The sequence below is a fragment of the Hylobates moloch genome, unplaced genomic scaffold (genome assembly GCF_009828535.3).
Source record: "Hylobates moloch isolate HMO894 unplaced genomic scaffold, HMol_V3 SCAFFOLD_2, whole genome shotgun sequence".
In the NCBI taxonomy this organism is placed as follows: Eukaryota; Metazoa; Chordata; class Mammalia; order Primates; family Hylobatidae; genus Hylobates; species Hylobates moloch.
The window spans coordinates 129,366,007-129,391,177 of record NW_026652277.1 but is presented as its reverse complement, the minus strand read 5'-3'; the positions used below and the strand labels follow the sequence as shown (position 1 = coordinate 129,391,177).

The following is a 25,171-nucleotide window of genomic DNA, read 5'->3' as shown; positions in this document are numbered from 1 at the left end:
TTTGGCACCAGGGACCAGTTTCATGGAAGACAATTTTTCCACGGACTGGGGATGGGGATGGTTTGGGGATGATTCAAGTGCATTACATTTATTGTGCACTTTATTTCTATTATTGTTGCATTGTAATATATAATGAAATAATTACACAACTCATCATAATGTAGAATCAGTGGGAGCCCTGAGCTTGTTTTCCTGCAGCTAGATCTGGGGGCGATGGAAGACAGTGACAGATCAGCAGGCCTTGGATTCTCATAAGGAGCGTGCAGCCTAGATCCCTCATGTGCGCAGTTCACAATAGGGTTTGCACTCCTATGAGAATCTAATGCCACTGCTGATCTGACAGGAGGCAGAGCTCAGGCGGTAATGCAAGTGATGGTGAGTGGTTGTAAATACAGACAGAGCTTCACTTGCTCACCCACTATTTACCTCCTACTGTGTGGCCTGGTTCCTAAAAGGCAATGGACTGATACCAGCCTGTGGCCTGGGAGTTGGGGGCCCCTGGTCTAGGAGACCTGTGCCCTAGAAAGTATTAATAGATTGTGCAGTCCTAAATGGCTTCTCTTTTTCTGTAAGTCGGCTTTGTAACTATTGAGCCTTCATTCATTCATCTATTGAGCATCCCCTGGGTGCCAGTACTATCCTTGGAGACATGGTGGCAAGAGGACACAGTCCATGCTTTCACAGAGCTTATATTCTAGTAGGGAAGGCAGGTAAGAAGTTGACAGGTAAAAGTCATGCTTACTTATGCAAACCCATGATAGGAACTATGAAGAAAGCAAAATAGGGAATGGGATAAAGTAACTGGGTGAAGACGCAGGCCTCTTTGGACAGGTGATATTTGGGCTGAGCTCTGAATGGCAAGAAGTCAGTCTGTGAAAACCTAGAGCAAAAACATTCTGGACAAAGAGGGTGGCAAACTCAGGATCCCAAAGGAGAGGACAAGTTTGGGATATTCAAAATGAAGCCAGAGCTTAGTGGGCCAGTGACAGTGTAGTGGGAGGCAAGATCTACAGGGGCTGGAACCTGATCAAGCAGGGTGGATTGTAAGTGCAATCCACCAAGACGGTTCTGTCTACAGCTGGGTTTGTAAAGGGTCTGCTCACGAAAGGTTCATCAAAAAGCAGGGCTGGCCCCTACCTGGGGACCTGATAGCAGTGGCATTTTTTGCTATTTTTTAAACTGAGGGAAAGGAGCAGTAGTGACCTGCTCTGTTGCCCTGAAACTGCAACTGGTGATCTGGACCCCCTGGAATATATCCGCCCTGCCCTGAGAAGGCTGCCAAGGTGAAGCCTGTGCAGTAGACCTTGTCCTAGACCATAGGAGTCTCTGTGGGCCTGTCTTCCATTCTGAGAGCAGTCCCTTCAAGTCCCAGTCTCCTTTGTCATCCAGGTGCAGGGATAGATCTAGGCAGATCCGTTTCTCCTCCTCCCCCTCTTTAAACCCCTACTACTTGTCATGACCAGGCCTAAGCAATATCAGGGCAAGGGTCATGGGGTCCTGCCAGGAGACAGCCTGGGTTGGAGGGGCATGGTCACTTTTGCCAGAAGAAGCATGATTGGAAGGACCCAGGTGGTGACATGGGTCAAAGGAGACAATAATAGATTTAGTCCAGGGAATCTGATCACACTTGAGAGACTAGCTTGGGCACATCGCCAGGTCACCCAAACAGTTTCCTGAGTCTAGGCACTGGGAACCTGGAGAAGGCCACACTAGTGAACGTGCACATTATTTACCTCTTGTTCTGTATTTGAGGCCATAATTCCCCTGAATGTTCCTTTGAAAACGTAGATGGCTCCTGACTGCTTTGCCAAGCTAAGAATACAGTTCTTTTTTTTGTTTGTTTTTGAGACGGGGTCTTGCCCTGTTGCCCAGGCTGGAGTGCAATGGCACAATCTCAGCACACTGCAGCCTCCGCCTCCCAAGTTCAAGGGTTTCTCCTGCCTCAGCTTCCTGAGTAGTTGGGGTTACAGGTGCGCGCCATCACACCCAGCTAATTTTTGTATTTTTAGTAGAGATCAGGTTTCACCATGTTGGCCAGGCTGGTCTCGAACTCCTGAACTCAGGTGATCCATCCGCCTTGACCACCCAAAGTGCTGGGATTACAGGTGTGAGCCACCGCACCTGGCCTTAAGAATCAATTTTTAGCCACATTCTCAGCTTCTCATTTTGGTTTCAACCTACCAGTCACTTTTTTGTTTACTTGCCAGTTTTATTTTGCTGTACATCCCTGTATGTATCCTATCTACATGGCAGGCAAACTTGATTATTACTTTTATAATCAGCAAAAGAATTTTAAGATCAATGAGGGTTGATCTTAAAAGAATCAAAATAATTTTAAGATCAATGAGGGTTTTTAAAAAAAACAACAAAACAGCTTCCTTCTTGTCCTAACTAGTTACGCCTCCTCCTGGATTGTCTTACTGCATATGTGGGTAGCAGGGGCAGTGCTTGGATCACTAGGAGGTGCTCATTGTTCGTCTTGCAGGGCTATCATGTGGCTCTCTTCAGTCCTCTTGCATCTCTCATATTTCCCAACACCTCACCCCCTTTGGGCCTGGGCCATTCCCTCAGAGCTCTTCCCTCTCACCCTTACTTGGTTCCCTGCATCTCTCCTCTGGGCTTTTAGTTCTATTCTTTTGCCTGGTCAGGCAGGCTGCCCTTCCCTGGGGACCCTCCTGCTCCTGGTCCTGGCTGGGACCCACTTTCTCCCAGGTTGCACATTCACATAAGTCACTGCCAGCTCTGGCTTTGCTCTGAGCCCAGCCCTCTTCAAGCAGCCCTGGCTCCAAGTGCACGTAGGCTCTAGCAGGAGAGGACCAAGGGAGTTGGAGGGTGTTGCCAGTTGGTTGGCTAGTTCCCAGGAGGATGAGCCAAGTTTTCATTCATTTACCTCTTCTTAAGAGGAGAGTTGGGTGTGTGTGTGCGCGCGAACGTGGGTGTGCACATGCACATGTGTGTCCACTTGGGGGAGGAAAATACAGAGCAGTGATTCTGTATCTATCATACAGATAATTTTTCCTAGCCTTGGGTTCGGGACGTGAAGGAAATTATGGTACGAATGGTGGTGTGAAAGAGGTTCTTCATGGCTGGATTTTCCTAAGTATCTTACGAAAAGAGGAGCCTGTGTAGAGTTTTTGAAAAGTTTTTTGAGCTTTCCAGCTGGAATACCAAACTGGTGATTTCACAGATGTTTTTATTTAGGACAAAAAAAAAGTGAATTTCGTGAAAACACTCAAGTAATTAACAGTAGAGAAATATGGCAAACATCACAGAGGTGGTAACAGATATCTGGACCCCTCAGCTTGGATCAAGACACAAATGAGCATGGAGCTTACAACTCCTTTCACATGAAGGAGCTAGAGTTGATGTTCCCTGTTGTCTTTGTTGTCTTCACCTACAGATGGCCATGACTACCCTCGAGCAGCCTACCAGCAAGTGATCCAGCCGGCTCTGCCTGGGCAGCCCCTGCCTGGAGCCAGTGTGAGAGGCCTGCACCCTGTGCAGAAGGTTATCCTGAATTATCCCAGCCCCTGGGACCAAGAAGAGAGGCCCGCACAGAGAGACTGCTCCTTTCCGGGGCTTCTAAGGCACCAGTAAGTATGACAGGCCCAACCTTCAGGCATTTTTAACATGGAAAGGAATTATGCCAATGCAACGAAGATGGAACAGAATTCTCTATAGGTTTGCTAACCCATGTTAGTGAGCAAGTCACATGGTGGAACACCCAATATAGACTTTTCAGGTCAGGAGGAAATGGAAGCTGGTTGACAAGGATCTCTTTATCAGACATAGAAAGCCACTAGTGGCCGGGCGCGGTGGCTCACGCTTGTAATCCCAGCACTTTGGGAGGCCGAGGCGGGTGGATCACGAGGTCAGGAGATCGAGACCACGGTGAAACCCCGTCTCTACTAAAAATACAAAAAAAATTAGCCGGGCGTGGTGGCGGGCGCCTGTAGTCCCAGCTACTCGGAGAGGCTGAGGCAGGAGAATGGCGTGAACCCGGGAGGCGGAGCTTGCAGTGAGCCGAGATTGCGCCACTGCACTCCAGCCTGGGCGACAGAGCGAGACTCCGTCTCAAAAAAAAAAAAAAAGAAAGCCACTAGTGACTAGTCGAAATTCTCTTGAAGGAAAGGCTCTTCAGATGTCCTCCAAGTCACACCCCTTTCTTTTATTTTCAGATCATCTGAATTTTTAGTCCACAAAATAGATTTTTGATTTTTACTATGACTGACTTCCACTCTTAGCCAATTCTTTAAATGTCTAGTGTCTGTTCCTGTTTAAGCCTATTTCTTACTTTAAAATGTTAAATTCAATTAATTTTCCATCAAAATTTAAAATTACCTGTTCTTTTCTTTTTTTGAGACAGGGTTTTGCTCTGTCACCCAGGCTGGAGTGCAGTGGTGCAAACTTGACTCACTACAACCTCTACCTTACAGGTTCAAGCAATCCTCCCACCTCAGCCTCCTAAGTAGCTGAGGCTAGAAGCACGTGCCACCATGCCCAGCTAACTTTTGTATATTTTGTAATGAGGGGATCTCCCTATGTTGCCCAGCTGGTCTTGAACTCCTGGGCTCAAGTGATCCACCCACCTTGGCCTTCCAAAGTGCTGGTATTACAGGCATGAGCCACTGCGCCTGGCCTATTATTTTCTTTTGTAATAAAAACATTCATATATGTTGAGTACCATTATTGGGTCTCTCCTATGCTTAACCCTGTATTTTCATGACTTCAGTTGTCTAATTCTTCAATCTTTTTTTTTTTTTTTTTTTTTTTTTTTTGAGAGAGAGCCTTGCTCTGTCGCCCAGGCTGGAGTGCAGTGGCATGATCTTGGCTCACTGCAACCTCCACCTCCCGGGTTCAAGCTATTCTCCTGCCTTAGTCTCCTGGGTAGCTGCGCGCCACCATGTCTAGCTAATTTTTGTATTTTTAGTAGAGATGGGGTTTCACCATATTGGCCAGGCTAGTCTCGAACTCCTGACCTTGTGATCTGCCCGCCTCGGCCTCCCAAAGTGCTGGGATTGCAGGCGTGAGCCACTGTGCCCTGCCTCTTTAATCATTTTTTTCCCTTATTCTCTTTGGACTTTCCTTTTCTCTTAATTTATGGATCTAAAATATATAGGTAAAACTCATGTAAATGGAGCTTCCTCATTTATGACAATATTTGGAAGAAAGTAGATTAAATGTTTACTTTTGCGCAAAAACAACTTTTATATACCACTCTAAAACTAGATTCTGTTTTTATAGCATAGAGTAAAATATGAAGTTCCTATTAGAGTGGATTTTTCAGAAATACAGAAAGTGGTAATTAGTTTGAAAACTTCATGGAAAGAAAAAAAGCCCACTTTATTAACAACGGTGAAGAGGCACATGCCTGCTTTCTCTTTTGCTCAGGAGCCCACAAACCCTCATATTTTCTTTCAAGACAGATCTCTTTTTTTCTCTTTTTCTTTTGAGACAGGATCTGACTCTGTCACTTAGGGTAGAGTGCAGTGGTGTGATCTCAACTCACTGAAACCTCCGCCTCCTGCACCCAAGCCATCTTCCAACCTCGGCCTCCCAAGAGTAGCTGGAACTACAGGCGTCCGCTATCACACCCAGCTAATTTTTTTATTTTTTGCAGAGAAGGGATCTCACTTTGTTGCCCAGGCTGGTTTCAAACTCCTGGCCTCAAGTGATCCACCCACATCAGCCTCCCAAAGTACTGGGATTACGGGTGTTAGCCACCGTGCTGGGCCAGATCCTTTATTTTTCTAAACCATAAATACATGGAGTTTAAACAATGGAATTAGGTAAAATGTGATTTTATAGCAGGATAGGCACTCTAACAGAAGAAATATCTAAAATTCCAGGGAAATAAACAAAATGTAAGCATCTTTATGAAATAAGTTTGGTGTTGAATAGGAAAGAGAATAGTAATTTTTAAAATAAACTTTTATTTTCAAACAATTTTAGACTTACAAAAGAGTTGCAAAGATAATACAGAGTAATTGGTTTTATAGCATCAATTTAAGCCTGTTCTGATCTTCTTGATCTATTTTATCATTTTAGGATAATGAAAAATAAGTTCAGGTAAAGGAGCTAGGCTGGGCATGGTGGCTCACACCTGTAATCCCAGCACTTTGGGAGGCAGAGGTGGGTGGATTATTTGAGCCCAGGAATTTGAGACCAGCCTGGGCAACATAGCGAAAACCCATCTCTACAAAAAAATACAAAAATTAGCCAGGTGTGGTGGCACATACCTCTGGTTCCAGCTACTCAGGAGGCTGAGGCAGGAGAATTGCCTGAGCCCAAGAGGTCAAGGCTGCAGTGAGCCGTGATTGTGCCACTGCACTCCAGCCTGGGTGACAGAGTGAGACTCTGTCTCAAAAACTAAAAAACAAACAAAACACACACACACATACACACAAACCCATCCAACTGAGGTTGGGCATAGTGGCTCATGCCTGTAATCCCAGCACTTTGGGAGGCTAAGGCAGGAAGATCGCTTGAGGTCAGGAGTTTGTGACCAGCTTGGGCAACATGGCGAAATCCCATCTCTACCAAAATAATACAAATATTAGCCAGGTGTGGTGGCTCATGCCTGTGGTCCCAGCTACTCAGGAGGCTAAGGTGGGAAAATCACCTGAGCCCAGGAGGTCAAGGCTGCAGTGAGCTGTGATTGAGCATGGGTGACAGAGCAAGACCCTGTCTCAAAAAAAAGGAAAAAAAAAAAAAGAAGCCAGCTAATTCTCCTCTTACTCATAGTTTGAAAGAGAACTTTAATTCAGAAAGTTTACTCTGTCATTAATTTCCACGGTATTGTTTTTATACAGAAGCTTTTGAATATTATCAAGGCCTTAACACTTCTTTATCATATAAGCAATCATCTTCTATAACAACTAAGCAACTTTTGAAACAATTTTTTTGGTATAAGAGAATTTAATGCAAAAGAACTGGAATGAGTTTTTCTTGGAGAAATAAAAAAAAGAAAAAGAGAAAAAAATATGGAATGGGATCCCCCATCAGCTGAAAGCATATTTTATAGAAATTATTTTCTCTATAATAAAAATATAAAATAAAAATAATCTTAAGCATTCATATTTTCAAAATATAGTACAGTTGAGATTCTGTGTAATTTTATTTTAAATCCTGTTACATAAGACTTTTAGAATTCCTGATTACTCTTTGGGTAAAAATATGAAAAGCGTAAGCAACAATCTATAAAAACTGGGCATATACATAGAGATTTTGTAGTCAAAACATTTTTTTAAATTTATAATATGACACAATTTCAAACACACCACAAATAACAACATCCATGTTCCCACTACCCAGATTTTAAGAATGTTAACATATTGTCACATTTGCTTCAGAATTTTTTTTTAAGAAATAAAACATTATAGAGACAATTTTAGTCCCACCACCGGTTAGCGCAATACCACAGAACAGGGCCACCAAAGAGGCTGCCTCCTCTGGCGGTCAGGAAGGTCGAGGATCAGAAAGCCAACACCGCTGTGACCACTGCAATGGTTGGATCGGTTCTGTGCCAGATAGATCTCCACTGGTGAACAATGGATGCCCATGCCCTGCCCTCGACACTTGTGAAGCTAGTAACAGGACACTGGGAGGCTTTCCGGGGAAAACTCAGCACCTCATCACTGTGCTTACCGACAGAAACCACAGAAGCAGCAGAAGCGTGCTCTCCATTTCCTTCTGCCCTCCAAATCTCACACGAGGGCATCTGATTGTTCATCTCAGCAGAATGCTCGTGGGAATACTGGCAACCAAAATAATAAAGATGCTATCTAATATGGTAGCAACTTCTTTAAAGGGTCTTCAAAATCAGATTTGCATTTATATGTCAACAGTACAAATACTTCTAAATCTACATGGCCCTCTTTACCTTTTGATACGTAATTAAATGTTACCTATTATGAGCTAAAAGTCATGTCTTTTTATCTGAATGCCTATAACATCAACCATCTGTGTCACCTGTCATACTAGTTTGTTTTGTTGGTGACCTTGTCTGCCCTGTGCATGAGACTTGTTTTTCCAATTAAACAAATCTTGAATAGAGAAATCAAATCCTTCTTCCCTCTTTGGAGTCAGAGCACAGGCCCTCACATGTGGCAGCCAGCTGAATCACTTATTGACTACAACTCCATGGAGCTCCCCTCTTCCTTCTGTCTCAGATAAGAAATACAGGCAGAGGAGAGATAGCCCACTGGGATCTTCCCATAGTTCTAAAAGGCTTTCTGTCCCTGAAGGTTTGCCTTTGTAAAGAATGAAATTGACTGTAAATGTATTCCTTTCTAGGGACCAGCCACATCACCAGCCACCTAATAGAGCTGGTGCTCCTGGGGAGTCTTTGGAGTGCCCTGCAGAGCTGAGACCACAGGTTCCCCAGCCTCCGTCCCCAGCTGCTGTGCCTAGACCCCCTAGCAACCCTCCAGCCAGAGGAACTCTAAAAACAAGCAATTTGCCAGAAGAATTGCGTAAGTTGTTTGCAACATTGTTCTCTCCTTCTTTTTTTTTTTTTTTTTGAGACGGAGTCTCGCTCTGTCGCCCAGGCTGGAGTGCAGTGGCGTGATCTCGGCTCACTGCAAGCTCCACCTCCCGGGTTCACACCATTCTCCTGCCTCAGCCTCCAGAGTAGCTGGGACTACAGGTGCCCACTACCACACCCAGCTAATTTTTTGTATTTTTAGTAGAGACGGGGTTTCACCATGTTGGCCAGGATGGTCTCAATCTCTTCACCTCGTGATCCACCTGCCTCGGCCTCCCACAGTGCTGGGATTACAGGTGTGAGCCACTGCGCCCGGCCACTCCTTCTTCTTGTGAGGTCTTGTACTTTGTGATGGCTGGATGATCATTCGTCCCTAATCTCGAAGATTTTCCTTTTTTTTAAGACAGGGTCTCACTCCTGTCGCCTAGGCGGGAGTGCGGTGGTGTGATCATGGCTAACTGCAGCCTCAACCTCCTGGGGTCAGGTGATTCTCCCACCTCAGCCTCCCGAATAGCTGAGGTTACAGGTGCACACACCACACCCAGCTAATTTGCTTATACTTTTACTAGAGACGGGGTTTTGTCATGTTGCCCAGGCTGGTCTTGAACTGCTGGACTTGAGCGATCCACCCGCCTTGGCCTCCCAAAGTGCTAGGATTACAGGCGTGAGCCACTGTACCTGGCCTCATAACCTCAGCTATTTCTCATATACACAGTAAAATAAAATGCACTTCTTTGCTTTTTGCTTAAAAAGTAACCAGCATTTTGTATCAATGTTTTTAGTGATTCTGACACAACTAGTAACACTCAAAAACTGCCTACCTCTAGATTTCCTTAAGCACATACTCCAAAAACAAATAACCTCAATGGCTTTTCCCTCTTCTAAATGATGCTCTTGAGTGGACTTGTCCCTGGGTAAATAGATTGGATGTCCATGTGGTATTGGACAGGGACCCAGCATCTCACCATAAGTTAGCAGCAGCCATCAAGAACGAGGTCATTTCCTGTAGGAATGAGCAATCTTGTTTGGAAAAAACGGTCTCACATTCTCCATACTGCATCACAACCAAATGCAAACTAAGCCTTGTATTTAAAGAAACATTCAACTAAGCGTAAGGTGATGATTCTTTTTCCACATTTTGCTGCCAGAACCAGAAATGTTGAAATATCACCAAAATGTTCTCATATTAAGGTCAGTCAGGACAGTAATTTCCAGAAATCTTAAGAAAACAGCCACTACTTGTGAAATTATTATATGATGTGCTTGCTAGAGAAGCTCAGGTAATTCTAATATGCATTTTCCAAATCTGGGAACTTCTTTGAACCAAACCTGAAACAAAGCCTTTTGCATCTGCTAATTCCTTTTGGGGGATCTGTGCTGTTTAGTCATTGACAACTCTGAAAGATTTCTATGACAATGATTCATTGCTGTTTTCATTCAAAACATTTTATTTCTGAACACTTTCTTAAGGTCTTAATCATTTTAATTTTGAGCATTTCTGGAGAACAGATGCTGCCCCACATACGTTATAGTCCTGATATCAGTCTATAGATCATACATATCTTACCATAATCTATAAAGGAAGTCGTAAAATATGTAAGAATTGGGTGAATGTTAGGTGTTCAGAAGAAAATTGAGTGCCATCAATATATCTGGCTGCTTAAATGAGTTAATATGACCATTATACACACTTCCATTTGGGAGGTGTGTTTCAAAAAACCTCAGTGTAGATACAGACTCGTATTTTCTCTCCAGTCCCCCTTTCTTCTCCATCCTCTGCCCCAAGGGCTTCCTGAGATTTAACTGGTCCATTCCAGACTACAAGCCAACACACAGAGATTATTCAGCTTTCACATTAAAATGCTAGTCAGACAATTTCCCCAAGACTTTAGCCTGAGAAAACACTGGTTCATCCTGACTGGGTTAAGCTTGTCCAAACCGTACTGTCTGCTGCTCTAAGCTGACCCAGGGATGAGTGACGGAGTCTGTGATGTTGGACTGCCCAGAGGCGGTGTCTCTCCTTCAAGCTGCTGAAGTGTTTTTTTACTAACATTTCTGAGCTGTGCTTTGTTCTACTCCAAACTTCCTGGCCTTTCTCCAAAAGTGAGTGGATTGCGGGGAAGAAGGGAGTGGGGAACCACTTTCTCACTCTCCTCCCACTTGCTCTTGTCAGAAGAGCGAGCTTTCAGGGCAGCGGAGAGCATCAGGAGATCAAAAGAAGACACTGCTGGGTGGCCCCTTAGCAAGTTTTAGCTTCTTTGCCTGCTGGGAGAGTATTCCTTGGGCACAGTGCCAAGTGTCTCTAAGAAACTAGGCAGTGCCTGATCTTAAGGGCTCGCGGATTCTGGGTGGTGGATTTCCCTAGGCTTGTCTGAGCCTGCCAGTGCTCTCCTCTGTTGCTCTGATTTCCATTCACACTGAGCAGTCTGCACTCCCTTGGACAGACCCGCTGTCATTTTGGGCCTGAGGAGCTGTGCCCTGAGGACAGCATACAATGCAGGCATAAGCTCTTAGAACACCCCCAGCCCAAGGTTTCCTCTTATTATTCTAGAAGAACAAAAGATATTGCATATAATTTATAAGTTTGTTTAGAATAGAATAATTGGATCAGTTTCTAATAAATGTAAAAATTTTCTCTTAGGGAAAGTCTTTATCACTTATTCAATGGACACAGCTATGGAGGTGGTGAAATTCGTGAACTTTTTGTTGGTAAATGGCTTCCAAACTGCAGTAAGTATTTTGTCCAAATAGATAACTGAACAGTTATAGTGAGTACAATGGAGAGAAAAGCAGCAGAAGAAAAAGTGTAATAGCTGCTGGTGTTTTAAATGATATTATTTGATTTATGTGATTATGCATTGAATGCTTATAGATTTAGGTAATAATTATTTTCTAGATTTTAAGCTATCTGAAGTCTCCAGCATTTTTTTCCTGTATGCTGTTTGAGTGACCCCAAGTATGTCTGAACAGCAAGATCAGTGCTAATGCTGACCACATATGCAGCGGCCCCTGGCCTGAAGGAAACGCCGGGCTCTTACTACACTTTGTACCTTTGTCCTTTCTCACCAATCATGCCCACTTTGGCTGAGCTTCCCATGATGCAGGAAGCTGCAGGCTTCACCATGGTCACCTGCTTATTTAACAAGGTCCTTTTGTTCTGCACTGGGTTGTGAGGTTTGAAGTAGAATCCTGCAGCCTAAATCCTCCATTGCGCACAGCTGCCATTTTCATACCTTGATGCAGTGATGCTTCTGGATGGGTGACACTGGCCGGGTTTGGGGCTGGTCTAATCCAGTTCCAGGGGAGGCCGACCTCACCCAGCCCTGCAAGCCCACTGTGATCTTGGCTCCAGAAATCTCAGGAAACACACACTGCCCCTGTCCCCCTGCAGTCCCTTGACACAGTACAGCTTAAAGCCATGTAAATTTTTCTCTATGATAAATAAAGTACCACATGATGCTACTCAGGGGACTGGCTTTCCTCAAACACTGAGATAACTTCTTTTCCTTTCCAGAGCCCTCTTCTAGGCCTTTTCTTGTGAATTCTAGAGAGTGGTGAAAAATTAAGGGAAATATCTATGAATATAAATGTCTATGGGTAAAGAGAGATACTTAGTAACTAAATATCAATTTTAAAAGTTATTTAGTATTGTTTAACAGGAGTTTTTATTTGAAGTTTTCTTTATTCTATAAGATAATTTTTTTTTTTTTTTTTCTTTTTAGATGGAGTCTCAAACTGTTGCCCAGGCTGGTGTACAGTGGCACGATCCTGGCTCACTGCAACCTCTGCCTCCCAGGTTCAGCCTCCCAAGTAGCTAGGATTACAGTCGCCCACCACCATGCCAGCTAATTTTTTTTTTTTTTTTGTATTTTTAGTAGAGATGGGGTTTCACTCTGTTGGCCAGGCTGGTCTCGAACTCCTGACCTCATGATCTGCCAACCTCGGCCTCCCAAAGTGCTGGGATTACAGGTGTGAGCTACTGCACTTGGCCAAGACAATTTTTTAAAAAAATGAAAAAGTTCTTTTTTAAAAAATGCATACAACTTATACAATCCAACGCCATAATTATATAGAGACTAATATTTCCCTTTCTCATTTCTGGTATAAGAAAGCACTACAGCGGCCAGGTGTGGTGGCTCATGCCTGTAATTGTAGCACTTCGGGAGGCCAAGGCAGACAAATTGCCTGAGCTCAGGAGTTCGAGACGAGCCTAGGCAACATGGAGAAACCCCATCTCTACTAAAAACCCCATCTATGGCCAGGCGCAGTGGCTCACACCTGTAATACTAGCACTCTGTAAGGCTGAGGCAGGCAGATCACCTGAGGCCAGGAGTTCAAGACCAGCCTGGACAACATAGTCAAACCCTATCTCTACAAAAAATACAAAAAAATTAGCCGAGTGTGGTGGCGCATGCCTGTAGTCCCAGCTACTTGGGAGGCTGAGGCACGAGGAGAATTGCTTGAACCCTGAGGTGAAGGTTGCAGTGAGCTGAGATCTCACCACTGCACTCCAGCCTGGGTGACAGAGCAAGGCTCTGTCTCCAAAAAAAAAAAAAAAAAAAGTTGGCATGGTGGTGTGTGCCTGTAGTCCCAGCTACTTGGGAGGCTGAGGCACAAGAATTGCTTGAACCTGGGAGGTGGAAGTTGCAGTGAGCCGGGATCACACCACTGCACTCCAATCCAGCCTGGGCAACAGAGCAAGACTCTGTCTCCAAAAAAAAGAAAAAAAGAAAGCACTGCAGCAACTGTGACATAAAATCAAATTACACTGGGTGTGGTGGTGCATGCCTGTAGTCCCACCTACTTGGGAGACAGAGGGGAGAGGATCACTTGAGCCCAGGAGTTGGAGGCCAGCCTGGGCAATATAGCAAGACCAGGTCTGTAATATAAATAAATACTAAGACATAAGGCCAGCATTTCAGAAAAGATCTTACTTTTTGTCATTTCCAAAGACACATACTGATTGCCCCTGGAGAAGAGCTTAGGTTTTGTTTGTTTGTTTATCTCAGCAACCAGGGGCCACTTAAGCAGAATTTAAATCTGTCCCTGACCCTCGTCTCTATGAAGACTTGTGGTAGAAATCACAGAGCCCGGTCCTGGACAGCTAAGTTATTATTGAAACATCTAGATCCCCTTAGTGGAATGAAACACTTAATGACTAATTTAAGGAGAGTGTAATAAAGGGCCTATTACAAAGCTTTGGGTAGGTTTTAGAGAATCCAATTTTACTGGGGATAGTGCAGTATTCTGGCACTAGCAAAAGCAGGGAGTTGTTACTGCCCCTAGGTCTAAAGAGTCAAAGGAGGAATTCTTACTGGAAGATGAAGAGGATGGCTATATTAGTTTGCTAGGATTCCTATAAAGTACTACAGACTGGGTGGCTTAAGCGTAGAAATTTATTTTCTCACAGTTCTAGAGGCTGTAAGTCCAAGATGAAGGTTTCAGCAGGGTTCATTTCATCCTGAGGCCTTTCTCCTTGGCTGGTAGCTGGCTGTCTTCTCCTTTTGTCCTCACACGGTCTCTTCTCTGTGTGGACACATGTCTGTGTTCTAATCTCTTCTTCTATGGACACCAGTCCTATTGGATTAGGGCCCATACATATCACCTCTTTTTACCCTAATTACTTCTTTAAAGGTCCTATCTCCAAATATAGTCACATTCTGAGGTACTGGGAGATAGGGCTTCAACATAGGAATTTTGGGAACACAATTCAGCCCATAATAGTAGCTGTGTGGAGGAATGATCATAACAGGAGCTATGGACTTTGGGAGAGACTTGGAGAAACAAATGGAAGATATCCAGCTCATCGCACCACCCAGGATGTCCACTACAGTACCTGGGAATAATTTAGAGTGCTTGGATAATAACAATAATCACTATTTTTTATTTATTTAATTTTTTTGAGACGGGGTCTTGCTCTGTCGCCCAGGCTGGGGTGCAGTGGCACGATATCGGCTCACTGCAACCTCTGCCTCCCAGGCTCAAGCAATTCTCCTGCCTCAGCCTCCTGAGTAACTGGGATTACAGGCGCCTGCCACCAAGCTCAGCTAATTTTTTTTTTTTGTATTTTTAGTAGAGACGGGGTTTCACCATGTTTGCCAGGCTGGTCTCACACTCCTAACCTCAAGTTAACCACACTCCCCCCTCAGCCTCCCAAAGAGCTGGGATTACAGGCATGAGCCACCACGCCCGGCCAATTATCACCATTCATTGAATGCTTATTTCCTGCCTGGCATTATGATAGGCCTTTTCCATGTTAACTCATTTTAGTCCTTACAACCACCCTAGGAAGTCAGTTTATTAACTACATATTACAAGTCAACATAAGATTTAGAGAGTTTTAGTGACATTTCCAAAGTCATGCAGGTGGGAAGTGGCAAAGCCAAGACAGAACCCAAGCTGTCCATTTCTTCTCAACCCTGACACTATATTGCTTCTTTCCCATATAATAGCAGTGGATTACTGACACAGTCACAGAAAGCTACAAAAGCGTTCTCAAGAGTAGTCGCTGGCCATCACACATTTGAAAACAGGAGTCATCTAAATCAAAATAACAGCCGTTCCATTTTTCATGTAAAGACACATATTCTGAACTCTGTACTCTATGTATGTGATAGTTCGGTGTACACAGGGAACGGTCTCTTTCCGTAGGAAGCTTAGCATCTGGTTGAAGAGACACAGCAGACATAAATGAAACATGTCCCGAATAAAATAATGTTATCATATGTGTTAACTGTCCAGTATCATTAGTGGTCACAATGGGGTAGAGTTAGGTGAAGTGAGGAAGAGGAGGAGATTGGCATGCGGGAAGGATTCACAGAGCAGGGAGGCTTGTGCTGTGCCTTTAGGGTACAGGGGACACCAATGTAGGGAGTAAAGTAGACAAGATATGTGGGGAAAAGAGAGGTGAGGCTGGATCATGGATGGCACAGAAAGCTTGCTGAAGGGCTGGGACTTGACTTGATCAGTCCTAAACAGTGGAGTGACATTTATTATTTATTTATTTTTTTGAGACAGGGTCTTGTTCTTTTGCTTAGGCTGGAATGCAGTAGCATGATTATAGCTCACTGCAGCCTCTACTTCCCATGCTTAACCCATCTTCCTGCCTCACCCTCCCGGATAGGTGGGACTACAGGTTCATGTCACCATGTCCGGCTAATTTTTTGTATTTTTTGTAGAGATGGAGTATCGCCGTATTTCTCAGGCTGGTCTCGAACTCTTGGGTTCAAGTGATCTGCCTGCCACGGCCTCCCAAGTGCTGGGATTACAGGCATGAGCCACTGTGCCTGGCCTGGAATGACATTTAGGACAAGTAATCTGGGAGCAGTGCAGCTGAATCACATAACCCCTCCCCAGGGACACTCTCCCTGAGTCACCCATTCCAGTATATAATCCCTCTTCCCATCAAGAGCACCTCGTAAACACACACGTGCAACACACACACACACACACACACACACACACACACACACACACACACACTGCGGTATAAGCCTGAGCCCAAGAAGGGCCTTCTTTGGTTTCTTATAAAATAAAAAATAACTGATCTTTCTCCTTTCAAAATATCCCTTCAAAAACTTGAGCACTGATAGTAAATATCAGTCTTTTCAAGGCCTAAGAGTTCTACTTCTGACTTTCGTCATAAACCTCTTCCCTACCATTTCAGTAATTGTTTTTGTGACTGTTCCTTGGCTCTGTTCCAAGTTTCATACAATCCTTTTGAAACATATAGATCGAAACTGGACATAATACCATAATAATGACCTCACTAATGCAAGTAAAGCACCACAATTGTATCTCAGTTACTTGTATGCCACACATCCATTAAAATGTTCCAGAGTTATGTTTGCCTTTCAAATTTCTAAATTACAGATATATAATGTATGTATATTGCTGGCTTATATCCAACTTAGTGGTATACCATGTCCCTCAGATTTTTAAAAACCTGATTATTGTGTAGCCATAGATATATTTTAATGTGTATCACAATATCCTAGTTATGGACATAATATTAACTACTTAAGTGCCTACTAATGTTGAAATAGGGAATATTTTCAGAAAATTATATTTTGTTTTTTAGACCTATGTGCTCCTCCTTGCAAAAAGCATTAGTTAAGTTTTGGAGCTTTAAATGTATATAGTATCATGTTTTCTTCTGCTCTGCATCTTGAGAGAACCTCTCATTAAGGGCCAACTCCCACATCTTTTTCTTGCAGATTGACATATTTGAGGATAGAATCCGAGGCATTGATATCATTAAATGGATGGAGCGCTACCTTAGGGATGTAAGTACATTCCAAAAACCAGAGTTTGTTTTCTGGTGAGAAAGACAATGAGCTTACGAAGTTGTTTTATCAAAGAAACCCTGGCATACCCACCTAAGTCTGAAGCTGAGAAAGCCCCAACAAAGCCTCCCTTGTTGGAAGCCGTGCAAGGACTTGGAAAGGAAGGATGGGGTCGCCCTCTTGGACATGCACAGGCAGGAAATAACGGTCAAACCAGACACAGGTGGTTGATAACAATCAGAGGAAATAATCTTTTGACGAGAATAGGAAAGAAGGAAATGAAGGCGGAGAGTGGGGAGAGAGCAGCAGAATTCAATTTAATCTGAGGCCACCCGAAGTGTTTTGTAGAATTGGGCTGAAGAGGTTTCCTAGGCAGCCTCGCAGGCTGCACAGCACACCACCCCTGAGGTGCCCACGCGCGGCCCCATGATTTGTTCTCCACTGACAGAATCTATACCGGCCACTGGGACACGTTGTGCTTTAACAAGATCGAAATTGATTGCTGCCAGCGTGTCCGTGTCAGCTGCTTCTTTCGGAGGGAGTCAGTGGGGGACGGGAGTCTCAGCAGGCTGGGGTGTTGCACTTTTCCTTTTGTCTGCAGCCTGATGTTTGCTTTGTGCTGAAGGGTCTGTTCCTACTGACTGTGCTAATGTGTACACGCAGAAGACAGGGCAGTCAAGAGTGCAGTGACTGGCAGCTCAGAACCAGCTGGAGGGAGGGAGGGTGCTTCTTACTGTTGGTGTTGCAGTGCCTTTTTGCCACGACGCAGACTCACTCAGTGATTCGGGCTTTCATTAAAGGTTTATTAGTGATGGTTGTGGAAAATGGTAGGCAAAAGCACATCTATTTGAGAGGGCCCCTCTCTGAGCCATTTGCTCTGCATGTTCGAGGTGGGGCTGGGCTGGAGACAGAAGGGAGAAGCAGAGACAAGAGTCTGCCTGAGTGGGGGCCAGTGTTCTCTTTCTATGGAGAATGAGCCTGGCCCTCCACCCCATGTGTCAGAGAATGCCCACAGTCCTGCTGGCCAGATTCCAGCCTGCCTTCACCAAACGGACCACACTTTACACTTCCATAAACATGCCTTTCTCCCTGTCATTAATAGAAGACCGTGATGATAATCGTAGCAATCAGCCCCAAATACAAACAGGATGTGGAAGGTGCTGAGTCGCAGCTGGACGAGGATGAGCATGGCTTACATACTAAGTACATTCATCGAATGGTGAGTGGGGAGGGGATCACAACACCTCACTGTCCCCTGGGGATGGATACCTTGTCCAGGGAAGTCCCATTCTTCCCCAGAGACCAACTGAAGGCAGCGTGATGCTGGGTGAAGAGCTCCAGGCCTGCCATGTCAGGAGAGGGGCTGTTGGTTCTGGCTCCATCTACCTTAGGGACTGTGGGCAAGTCCCTGCACCTCTGGGACTCAGTTGTTCCTATCAGTTGCAAGGGGAGAGCAATCTGTGATCTCTAGGATCCCAGATTCTGGAAAGACGTGCTTTGCGGGCTTGGCTGTTTACCAGCAACTATGAAGTCCTAGGAGGTGGGAGACAGGGCGGTGAGGAGGGCTGGCCCCTGCAGCTGTATCATGTTCTGTGCCCTACCTTTTCAGAAAGGCAGGTGGCGTAGTGAAAGGGACACCTGCTGTTGCATCACATGGGCCTGGTTAAAGTTGGCTTCCTCATGTACAGGCTGTGTGGCTGTGGCCCCACTGCTTAAACTCTTTGTGCCTCAATGTCCCTATTCACAAAATGGGTCGCTAATACTTACAGGGTTGTCATGAAGATGAAATGAAATAATGTTTTCAAAATATCTGGTGCATATCAGATACTCAGACAAGGGAAGGGAGTGTTCTTAGCTCATGACAGGTGGGGAACTACGGGGCCTGGTTATATTCAAATCAGTGGGAGACATTTAGGATATTAAACTTGTTCAGCATGGCGTAAAACTAGAACATTCTGACCGAAACAATCACCCAGCTTTGGAACTGGCTGTTTTATGGGCTACCAATCCTCCTGCGTCCCGTGATTATAGAGACGCTGTGGAGACAGTTTCTGCTTGACTACGATGCGGCGCTACACTTGGGACTTTCAGGCTGTCATATGGAGTTCCCAGTGGGTGTCCATATGTGCTGGAGGAGGGGCTGGGTCTGCACTTCCCATCCCTACCTCAGCCAGAGCTGGTCTGTACTTCTCAGGCTTGTTTGTTGACCAAGGATTCTGAGATTTAAAAAGGCTTGGAAAATCACTGGACTAGAACCGATAAGCTCCATTTCCACTCTAACACTTCATGAGGGGGAAGGCACCTGGAATGAGCATAGAGTGTCACTGAGATGGGAAGATGGGGAGGACACAGTCAGGCTGTCTCGGGGCACACAGCTTTATCTCAGGGGAAGCAGACATAGGTCCCAGGTCTGTCCTGTGGGTCAGCAGCGTGGGAAAGGAGGAGGGTGGGTGTTCCCCATCTGAGTCTTCATGGTCTCTGTCTCCCTTTCCACCAAGTGCAGACCACTCATGTGAGCTCACAACCAAGCCGAAGGAAGAGCCGAGGCAAGTTGATGAGGTTAAAAAGTGGGGCCAGGGAGTCAGGAGATAAGGCTCCCTCCTCTTCTGGTCTCAACCAGTCTCACAGCCCTTGTACAGTGCCCCGGAAAGGTATCATTTCTGGGAGTAAACTGCCTTAAAAGGTCATGGCTGGATCTGGGTGCTGCCGGCCCTTGGTTGTCTGATGCATGTCTGCATGGCCTCAGAGCACCCAATGTCCTGTCTGCATCTCTAGGAACCTGCCAGTCCCAGAAGCTGACAGCTGGTGCCTGGGAAGGGCTCGAGGCCTCAAGCCAGTTCCTAAGGAAACCTGTCTAGCTCTGTGGGTGTGTGGTGTAGCCAGGCAGTAATACACAGCTTGGTCTCAGAGCTTGTCTGACTGTACCAAGTGGAACCAGACTGTCGCCAAACTTGGTTTCTTGGGCCACATGTCTTGGGCCCTTACTCATTACAGAAGGGGTCAAAGAGGTCAGATACAGAAGTGCCTTCCTGCCTGCCTGGCTGACTTCCTGCACCCCTCTAGGCAACAGAAAACCCTGGAACAATAAGAACTTGGCCATGACAGAGGTAGTGCAGAGGTACTGATGAGTAACTGCATCATAGAGCGAATTAGTTTACAGAAACTCAGTATCTGCAAGGGTGAGAGAAAATAAAAATGCACTGCTGCTGGCTGGCCCCTCCACAGGCTGGGCAGCCTAGTGCACAAGCCAAACTTCACAGTGTACGGAGTCCTAGAAGTCAAACAAAACTCAGTGCTTCACTTGTAATTTATGCACCCCTTCCCCTTCCTTCCTTTTTTTTTTTTTTTGAGACGGAGTCTCGCTCTGTCGCCCAGGCTGGAGTGCAGTGGCGCAATCTCGGCTCACTGCAAGCTCCGCCTCCCGGGTTCACGCCATTCTCCTGCCTCAGCCTCTCCGAGTAGCTGGGACTACAGGCGCCCGCCACCACGCCCGGCTAATTTTTTTTTGTATTTTTAGTAGAGACGGAGTTTCACCATGGTCTCGATCTCCTGACCTCGTGATCCACCCGCCTCGGCCTCCCAAAGTGCTGGGATTACAGGCGTGAGCCACCACGCCCGGCCCCCACTTCCTTTCATGTGTACTCGGTGCTGGTGTGGTGGGTGCTTCTAGCTGCACAGTACTCGGGTCATTTTAAAATATGTTCTTGGTGTTATCTTACGGTTTTTAGAGAGAGGTGGTTCCGAGAAAACACCTTGTGGAAGATTTGTGTGTGTTGTGTGATCGTGTGTGTGTATGTGACTATGTGAGAGTGTGTGTTTATGAGGGGTTTCTATGGTGATTTCAATAACCAGCCATCACCACTGTCACTTTCTTCTCTGTTCTGTTATTTCCATGCACAATGAAAACTTCTCAGTTACAAAAATGAATTGGAAGATGAAATGGTTGGAAACACATAATTTCTCATCAGATGACTGAAAGCTTTGTGCTGGTCACAGGATTTGGAAGACTGTAACTCCCCTCCTATTGAAAATTCTGATTTTTGAGAGTTCTTGGTAGCTAAATCTTCTTGGGCTACCGCAGTGTCAGAGCATATTGGAACTGGTGCGAGGAACCTAAAGCCTGGCAGATGGAACTCTTCACAATTGACATCCCCTCTCTGCCAAGCCCATCTTATGCTCTAGCCACAGTGCATTAGTAGCTGGTCCCAACCACATCAACACACTTTCACACCTCCAGACATTTGCTCATGCTGTTGCCTCTGCCTCTATTTTCCCTACTTGACCAAAATCTTTTCTTTCAGTGCCCAAATGAACCCTCTTTTGTAACTGTCCTTCCAATCTCTGATGTAGAATGGATGGCCCCCATTCTGGGCTTCCAGAGCCATTGTTCATACTTTTCACCCTGCACTCTGCTTGGTAATTTCCTTTCTGCCTGCTCACTAGACTGCTGGCTTTGTGAAGACAGGGACTGTATCTGTGGTGTTCTGCTAAGCTGGCTCTCCTGATTTGTAGCACTTACCTATTTCCATGGTATAAATATTCTCCAATACCATCGCCAATTTCAGGCTATCAGTGTGAAGTCACTGAACACAGAATTAGGAAGAGTTGCACACAACCAGCTTTTGTGAGCTGCTGCAAGCCAGTTCCAGCATACCCTGGAAGGTATCCTAATCCTTAAAACCCAAAGTCTGACATAGAATGTGACTTCTAATAGGCCTCCAATAAACGACTGATGAGTGAATGGAATAGATGTGTAATGGGGAGGCCTTAAAATGATAAGTGTGTGGCACTCAAGTATGGAAATCAGAATAAAAATGCCATGTGGACGTGCATGATTATGGGTACCATTAACTCCTCATCCTCATTCCTGAAATTAAACCTTCAAATTTGTTTGGTTTCAGATGCAGATTGAGTTCATAAAACAAGGAAGCATGAATTTCAGATTCATCCCTGTGCTCTTCCCAAATGCTAAGAAGGTAAACAAACAAAGAAACAAAATCCTCATAATTCAATCTTTGGTTTGCTTTGCCATCTGGGATTTTAAGTGGAGAACCTTGTCCATTCTTTTTTTTCTTTCTTCTTCTTTTTTTTTTTTTTTTTTTTTTTTGACATGGAGTCTCGCTGTGTTGCCCAGCCTGGAGTGCAATGGCGTGACCTTGGCTCACTGCAACCTCCGCCTCCTGGGTTCAAGTGATTCTCCTGCTTCAGCTTCCCAAGTAGCTGGGATTACAGGTCCCTGCCACCACACCTGGCTAATTATTTTATTTTTAGTAGAGATAGGGTTTCACCATGTTGGCCAGGCTGGTCTTGAACTCCTGACCTCAGGTGATCTGCCTGCCTCAGCCTCCCAAAGTGCTGGGATTACAGGCATGAACCACCATGTCTGCCGTCAATTCCTTATCAATCCTTAGAGATAACAATGTTACCAGAAAGATCAACAGGTTGTACCACTCAGTTCAGCTGTATGAATCAGGAGGGTTTAAAAGCTATCTGATAGGATCACTGCTCTCCTAATTGTTCAAAGAACCGCTGCACACAAAGATGTAGTTTCTGTTTTAACTCAAGAGAGAAAAAGAGAAGGTTCATGTGATACTGCTTATCTCTTGTACATAAAAGTCAAGATGTGTATGGTTTTTGCTGGCTGTTCCAGGGAGGCATTTCATTGCACATAGTTCAGCTCTCAAAGCTAATGATTACAGGAATTAAATCTATAGTTACCAGAGTGAACTTTGCTGTGATTCATATGAGGCTTTTCACACCAGAAGGGTCTGCCAGCAAGTTTGGAGAATGGGGGCAAAACCATCTGAGGCCACATTCCACGCTTGGCAAAGGGAAGGCAGTGGTGGAATAAACATGTTGAGAATCAGACCACAGCACCCTAAACTCAGGCCCTGTTTCATCCTGGAGGGATCCTCAGATGTCAAGACTGCACTGGGACCCCTGCCCTGGATGAGGGAGGCTCCAGTTTATGGGAACGGGACACCTCAGGCTGTATGGTGCACAGCCTGTGCAATGGCACACCTTTATATCCTCCCTGCGCTGCCTTTGCCCAGGGTCTCACTGCTCTCACTTACTGATGAGTCTCCTTACTGGTCTCATCTCCACTTTGACCTTGTGCTAGCCATCCTCTGCTCTGCCATCAAAGAGGAACATCCAAAATGTAGGTCTGATCTGTTTCTTGGTAGCTTAAAAATTCTGTGCTGTTTTCCCATTGACTACTAGATCATATCCACCTTTCTTAGCATGAGCTATGAGGCCTCTCAGAAGAGGACTGTGTCCCCTTGCGTAGTTTTCTTTCATCACCCTCTGTAGATGCTCTGTGCTCTGGTCACCCTGGACCACTTCAGCATGCCCTCACACATGCTGTGTTCCTTCGTGTCTCTGTGCCTTTCCTGTTCCATCTGCTTGCAATGCCCTTCCCTAACTTGCCTGCCTAGTGAACTTTTACTTACCCTTATATCACCCAATCTCTTTAGCCTCCCCGACACCTCTTTTGCTTGTTTGTTTGTTTTGAGACAGAGTCTTGCTCTGTCATCAGGCTGGAGTGTAGTGGTGTGATCTCGGCTCACTGCAACCTCCACCTCCCCGGTTCAAGCGATTCTCCTGCCTCAGCCTCCCGACTATCTGGGACTACAGGCACGTGCCACTAGGCCCAGCTAATTTTTGTATTTTTAGTGGAGACGGGGTTTCACCATGTTGGCCAGGATGTTCTCATTCTCTTGACTTCGTGATCCACCTGCCTGGGCCTCCCAAAGTGTTTTTTTCTTTTTCTTTTTCTTTGAGACAGGGCCTTGCTCTGTTGCCCAGGCTGGAGTGCAGTGGTGCAATCTCAGCTCACTGCAACCTCCACCTCCAAGGTTCAAGTAATTCTCCTGCCTCAGCCTCCAGGTAGCTGGGGTTATAGATGCTCGCCACCACGCCCAGCTAATTTTTGTATGTTTAGTAGAGACAAGGTTTCACCATGTTGGCCACACTGGCCTTGAACTCCCGACCTCAGGTAATCCACTCTCCTCAGCCTCCCCAGTGCTGGGATTACAGGCATGAGCCACTGCGCCCTGCCCTGACACCTCTTTACCTCCATGCTGATATATTTCATTGTCCCTTTCTTAAGAGTGCTTAATTCTAGCACCTTGGGTCAATGGTATGTGTTTGGGTTGAGGGTACTGGGAATAATTGTTTAGAATTATTGGAGGCGATATACAAAATAGACCAAATTTTCATTGGTTTTGTTATTATTTTTAAATCTCCTCAGACAATGCCCGTATTACCTGAGCTCAGCACAGGCCGCTCTCACCACCTGTCCCCTTGGTACACCATTGACTAGAAAATCGTTTGTTGACATTTTGCTTTCATCCTAAGATTTGAAGTCCTCAGGGCAGTCCCTGCGTCCTTTTCATTTGGGCATCCTCAGTACTCAGCATGATGCCTGCCATGCAGCAGGTGCTGCTTCTAAGCACAGTACCTAGAGGAGTCCCGTCCTATAGTCCCTAGGAGTTAGACTCAAAAGCAAAGGTCTTACCGGTGGCCTACAGGGCGCTATCCGATACAGCCCCTTCTACTTCCAGACCTCTGCACCTACTCACTCTGCTCTACTCACAGTGGCCTTGTTGCTTGTGAACAGACCCAACACACTCCTTCCACAGGGCCTTCGCACTGACTCACCTATCTGCCTGGACCCAGACAACCACAGAGCTTGCTTCTTCCACTCTTTTAGGTCTTTGCTCATTTTCTCAGTGAGACCTCTCCTAAGCACCCTATTTAAAACTGCAAATCTTTTACCCTTGCCCCAGCACTCCCTGTCCCCTTTCTTGTTTAATTCTTCCCCACAGCATGCATCACTGTTGAACACACTATCCATTTTATTTATTATCTGCCTCTCCCCACCAGAACGTCCACTCCATGAGGGTAGTCTGACACTGCACCCCTAGGATCCCTGGCTAACAGTTTCTGCCTCTGCCTGATCACTGAGGTCTGATGGGCTCCTACTGCAGGCCAGACCTGGGGCTGGAGTGAAAGGGTAATGAATTGATCTAAGCCTACAGCCCTGGCATACTTCTTCTGAAGTCACAGGGGAATTCACATCACTCTGTGTGACCTCTGTCCTACCCCTTTTATGTGAGGGTGGTGAAAAGCATGTTGAAATGCAAAGGGTAGGTAGTCTGGGAGACTGACAGAAAATGCTGTGCACATGTGGTTTTTATAATGAGATATACAGCTTGTACCCGAAGCCAAGAACATTTCACATGCTAAACCTTTCCAAAAGCAAAACAGCACAACTCCCAGGATAGTTTGGTAGGAAACGCCCATGTAGGGAAAGCCAGAAATGCTTGGGAACTGAGCCTGGGATCTGGAATCCAGGTTTTTCTCTAATGACCTTTGCTCCTGTCATTCTGCTTCCCAT

General features: G+C 45.4%; 1 protein-coding gene and 1 long non-coding RNA gene across 6 annotated transcripts in view; one reads left to right on the top strand and one right to left on the bottom strand.

Annotated features, from left to right (window-relative positions):
- Positions 1–25,171, bottom strand: part of LOC116471043 (uncharacterized) — a 120,799-nt gene that overhangs the window by 16,936 nt on the left and 78,692 nt on the right. The window lies entirely within an intron of this gene.
- TRAF3IP2 (TRAF3 interacting protein 2) overlaps positions 1–25,171 on the top strand; it is a 61,980-nt gene that overhangs the window by 36,199 nt on the left and 610 nt on the right. For 3 of the 5 annotated variants that reach the window (XM_032156860.2, XM_058435488.1, XM_058435487.1), the window contains 6 exons: positions 3,401–3,593; positions 8,296–8,474; positions 11,127–11,215; positions 16,702–16,770; positions 17,873–17,989; positions 21,672–25,167. In XM_032156860.2, coding sequence (XP_032012751.2) covers positions 3,401–3,593; positions 8,296–8,474; positions 11,127–11,215; positions 16,702–16,770; positions 17,873–17,989; positions 21,672–22,181 — 1,157 coding nt within the window. In that variant the 3' untranslated portion in view covers positions 22,182–25,167. Of the gene's footprint in view, positions 1–3,400; positions 3,594–8,295; positions 8,475–11,126; positions 11,216–16,701; positions 16,771–17,872; positions 17,990–21,671; positions 25,168–25,171 lie in introns of those variants that run through there. The other 2 variants (XM_032156850.2, XM_032156839.2) reach the window with 1 other exon arrangement.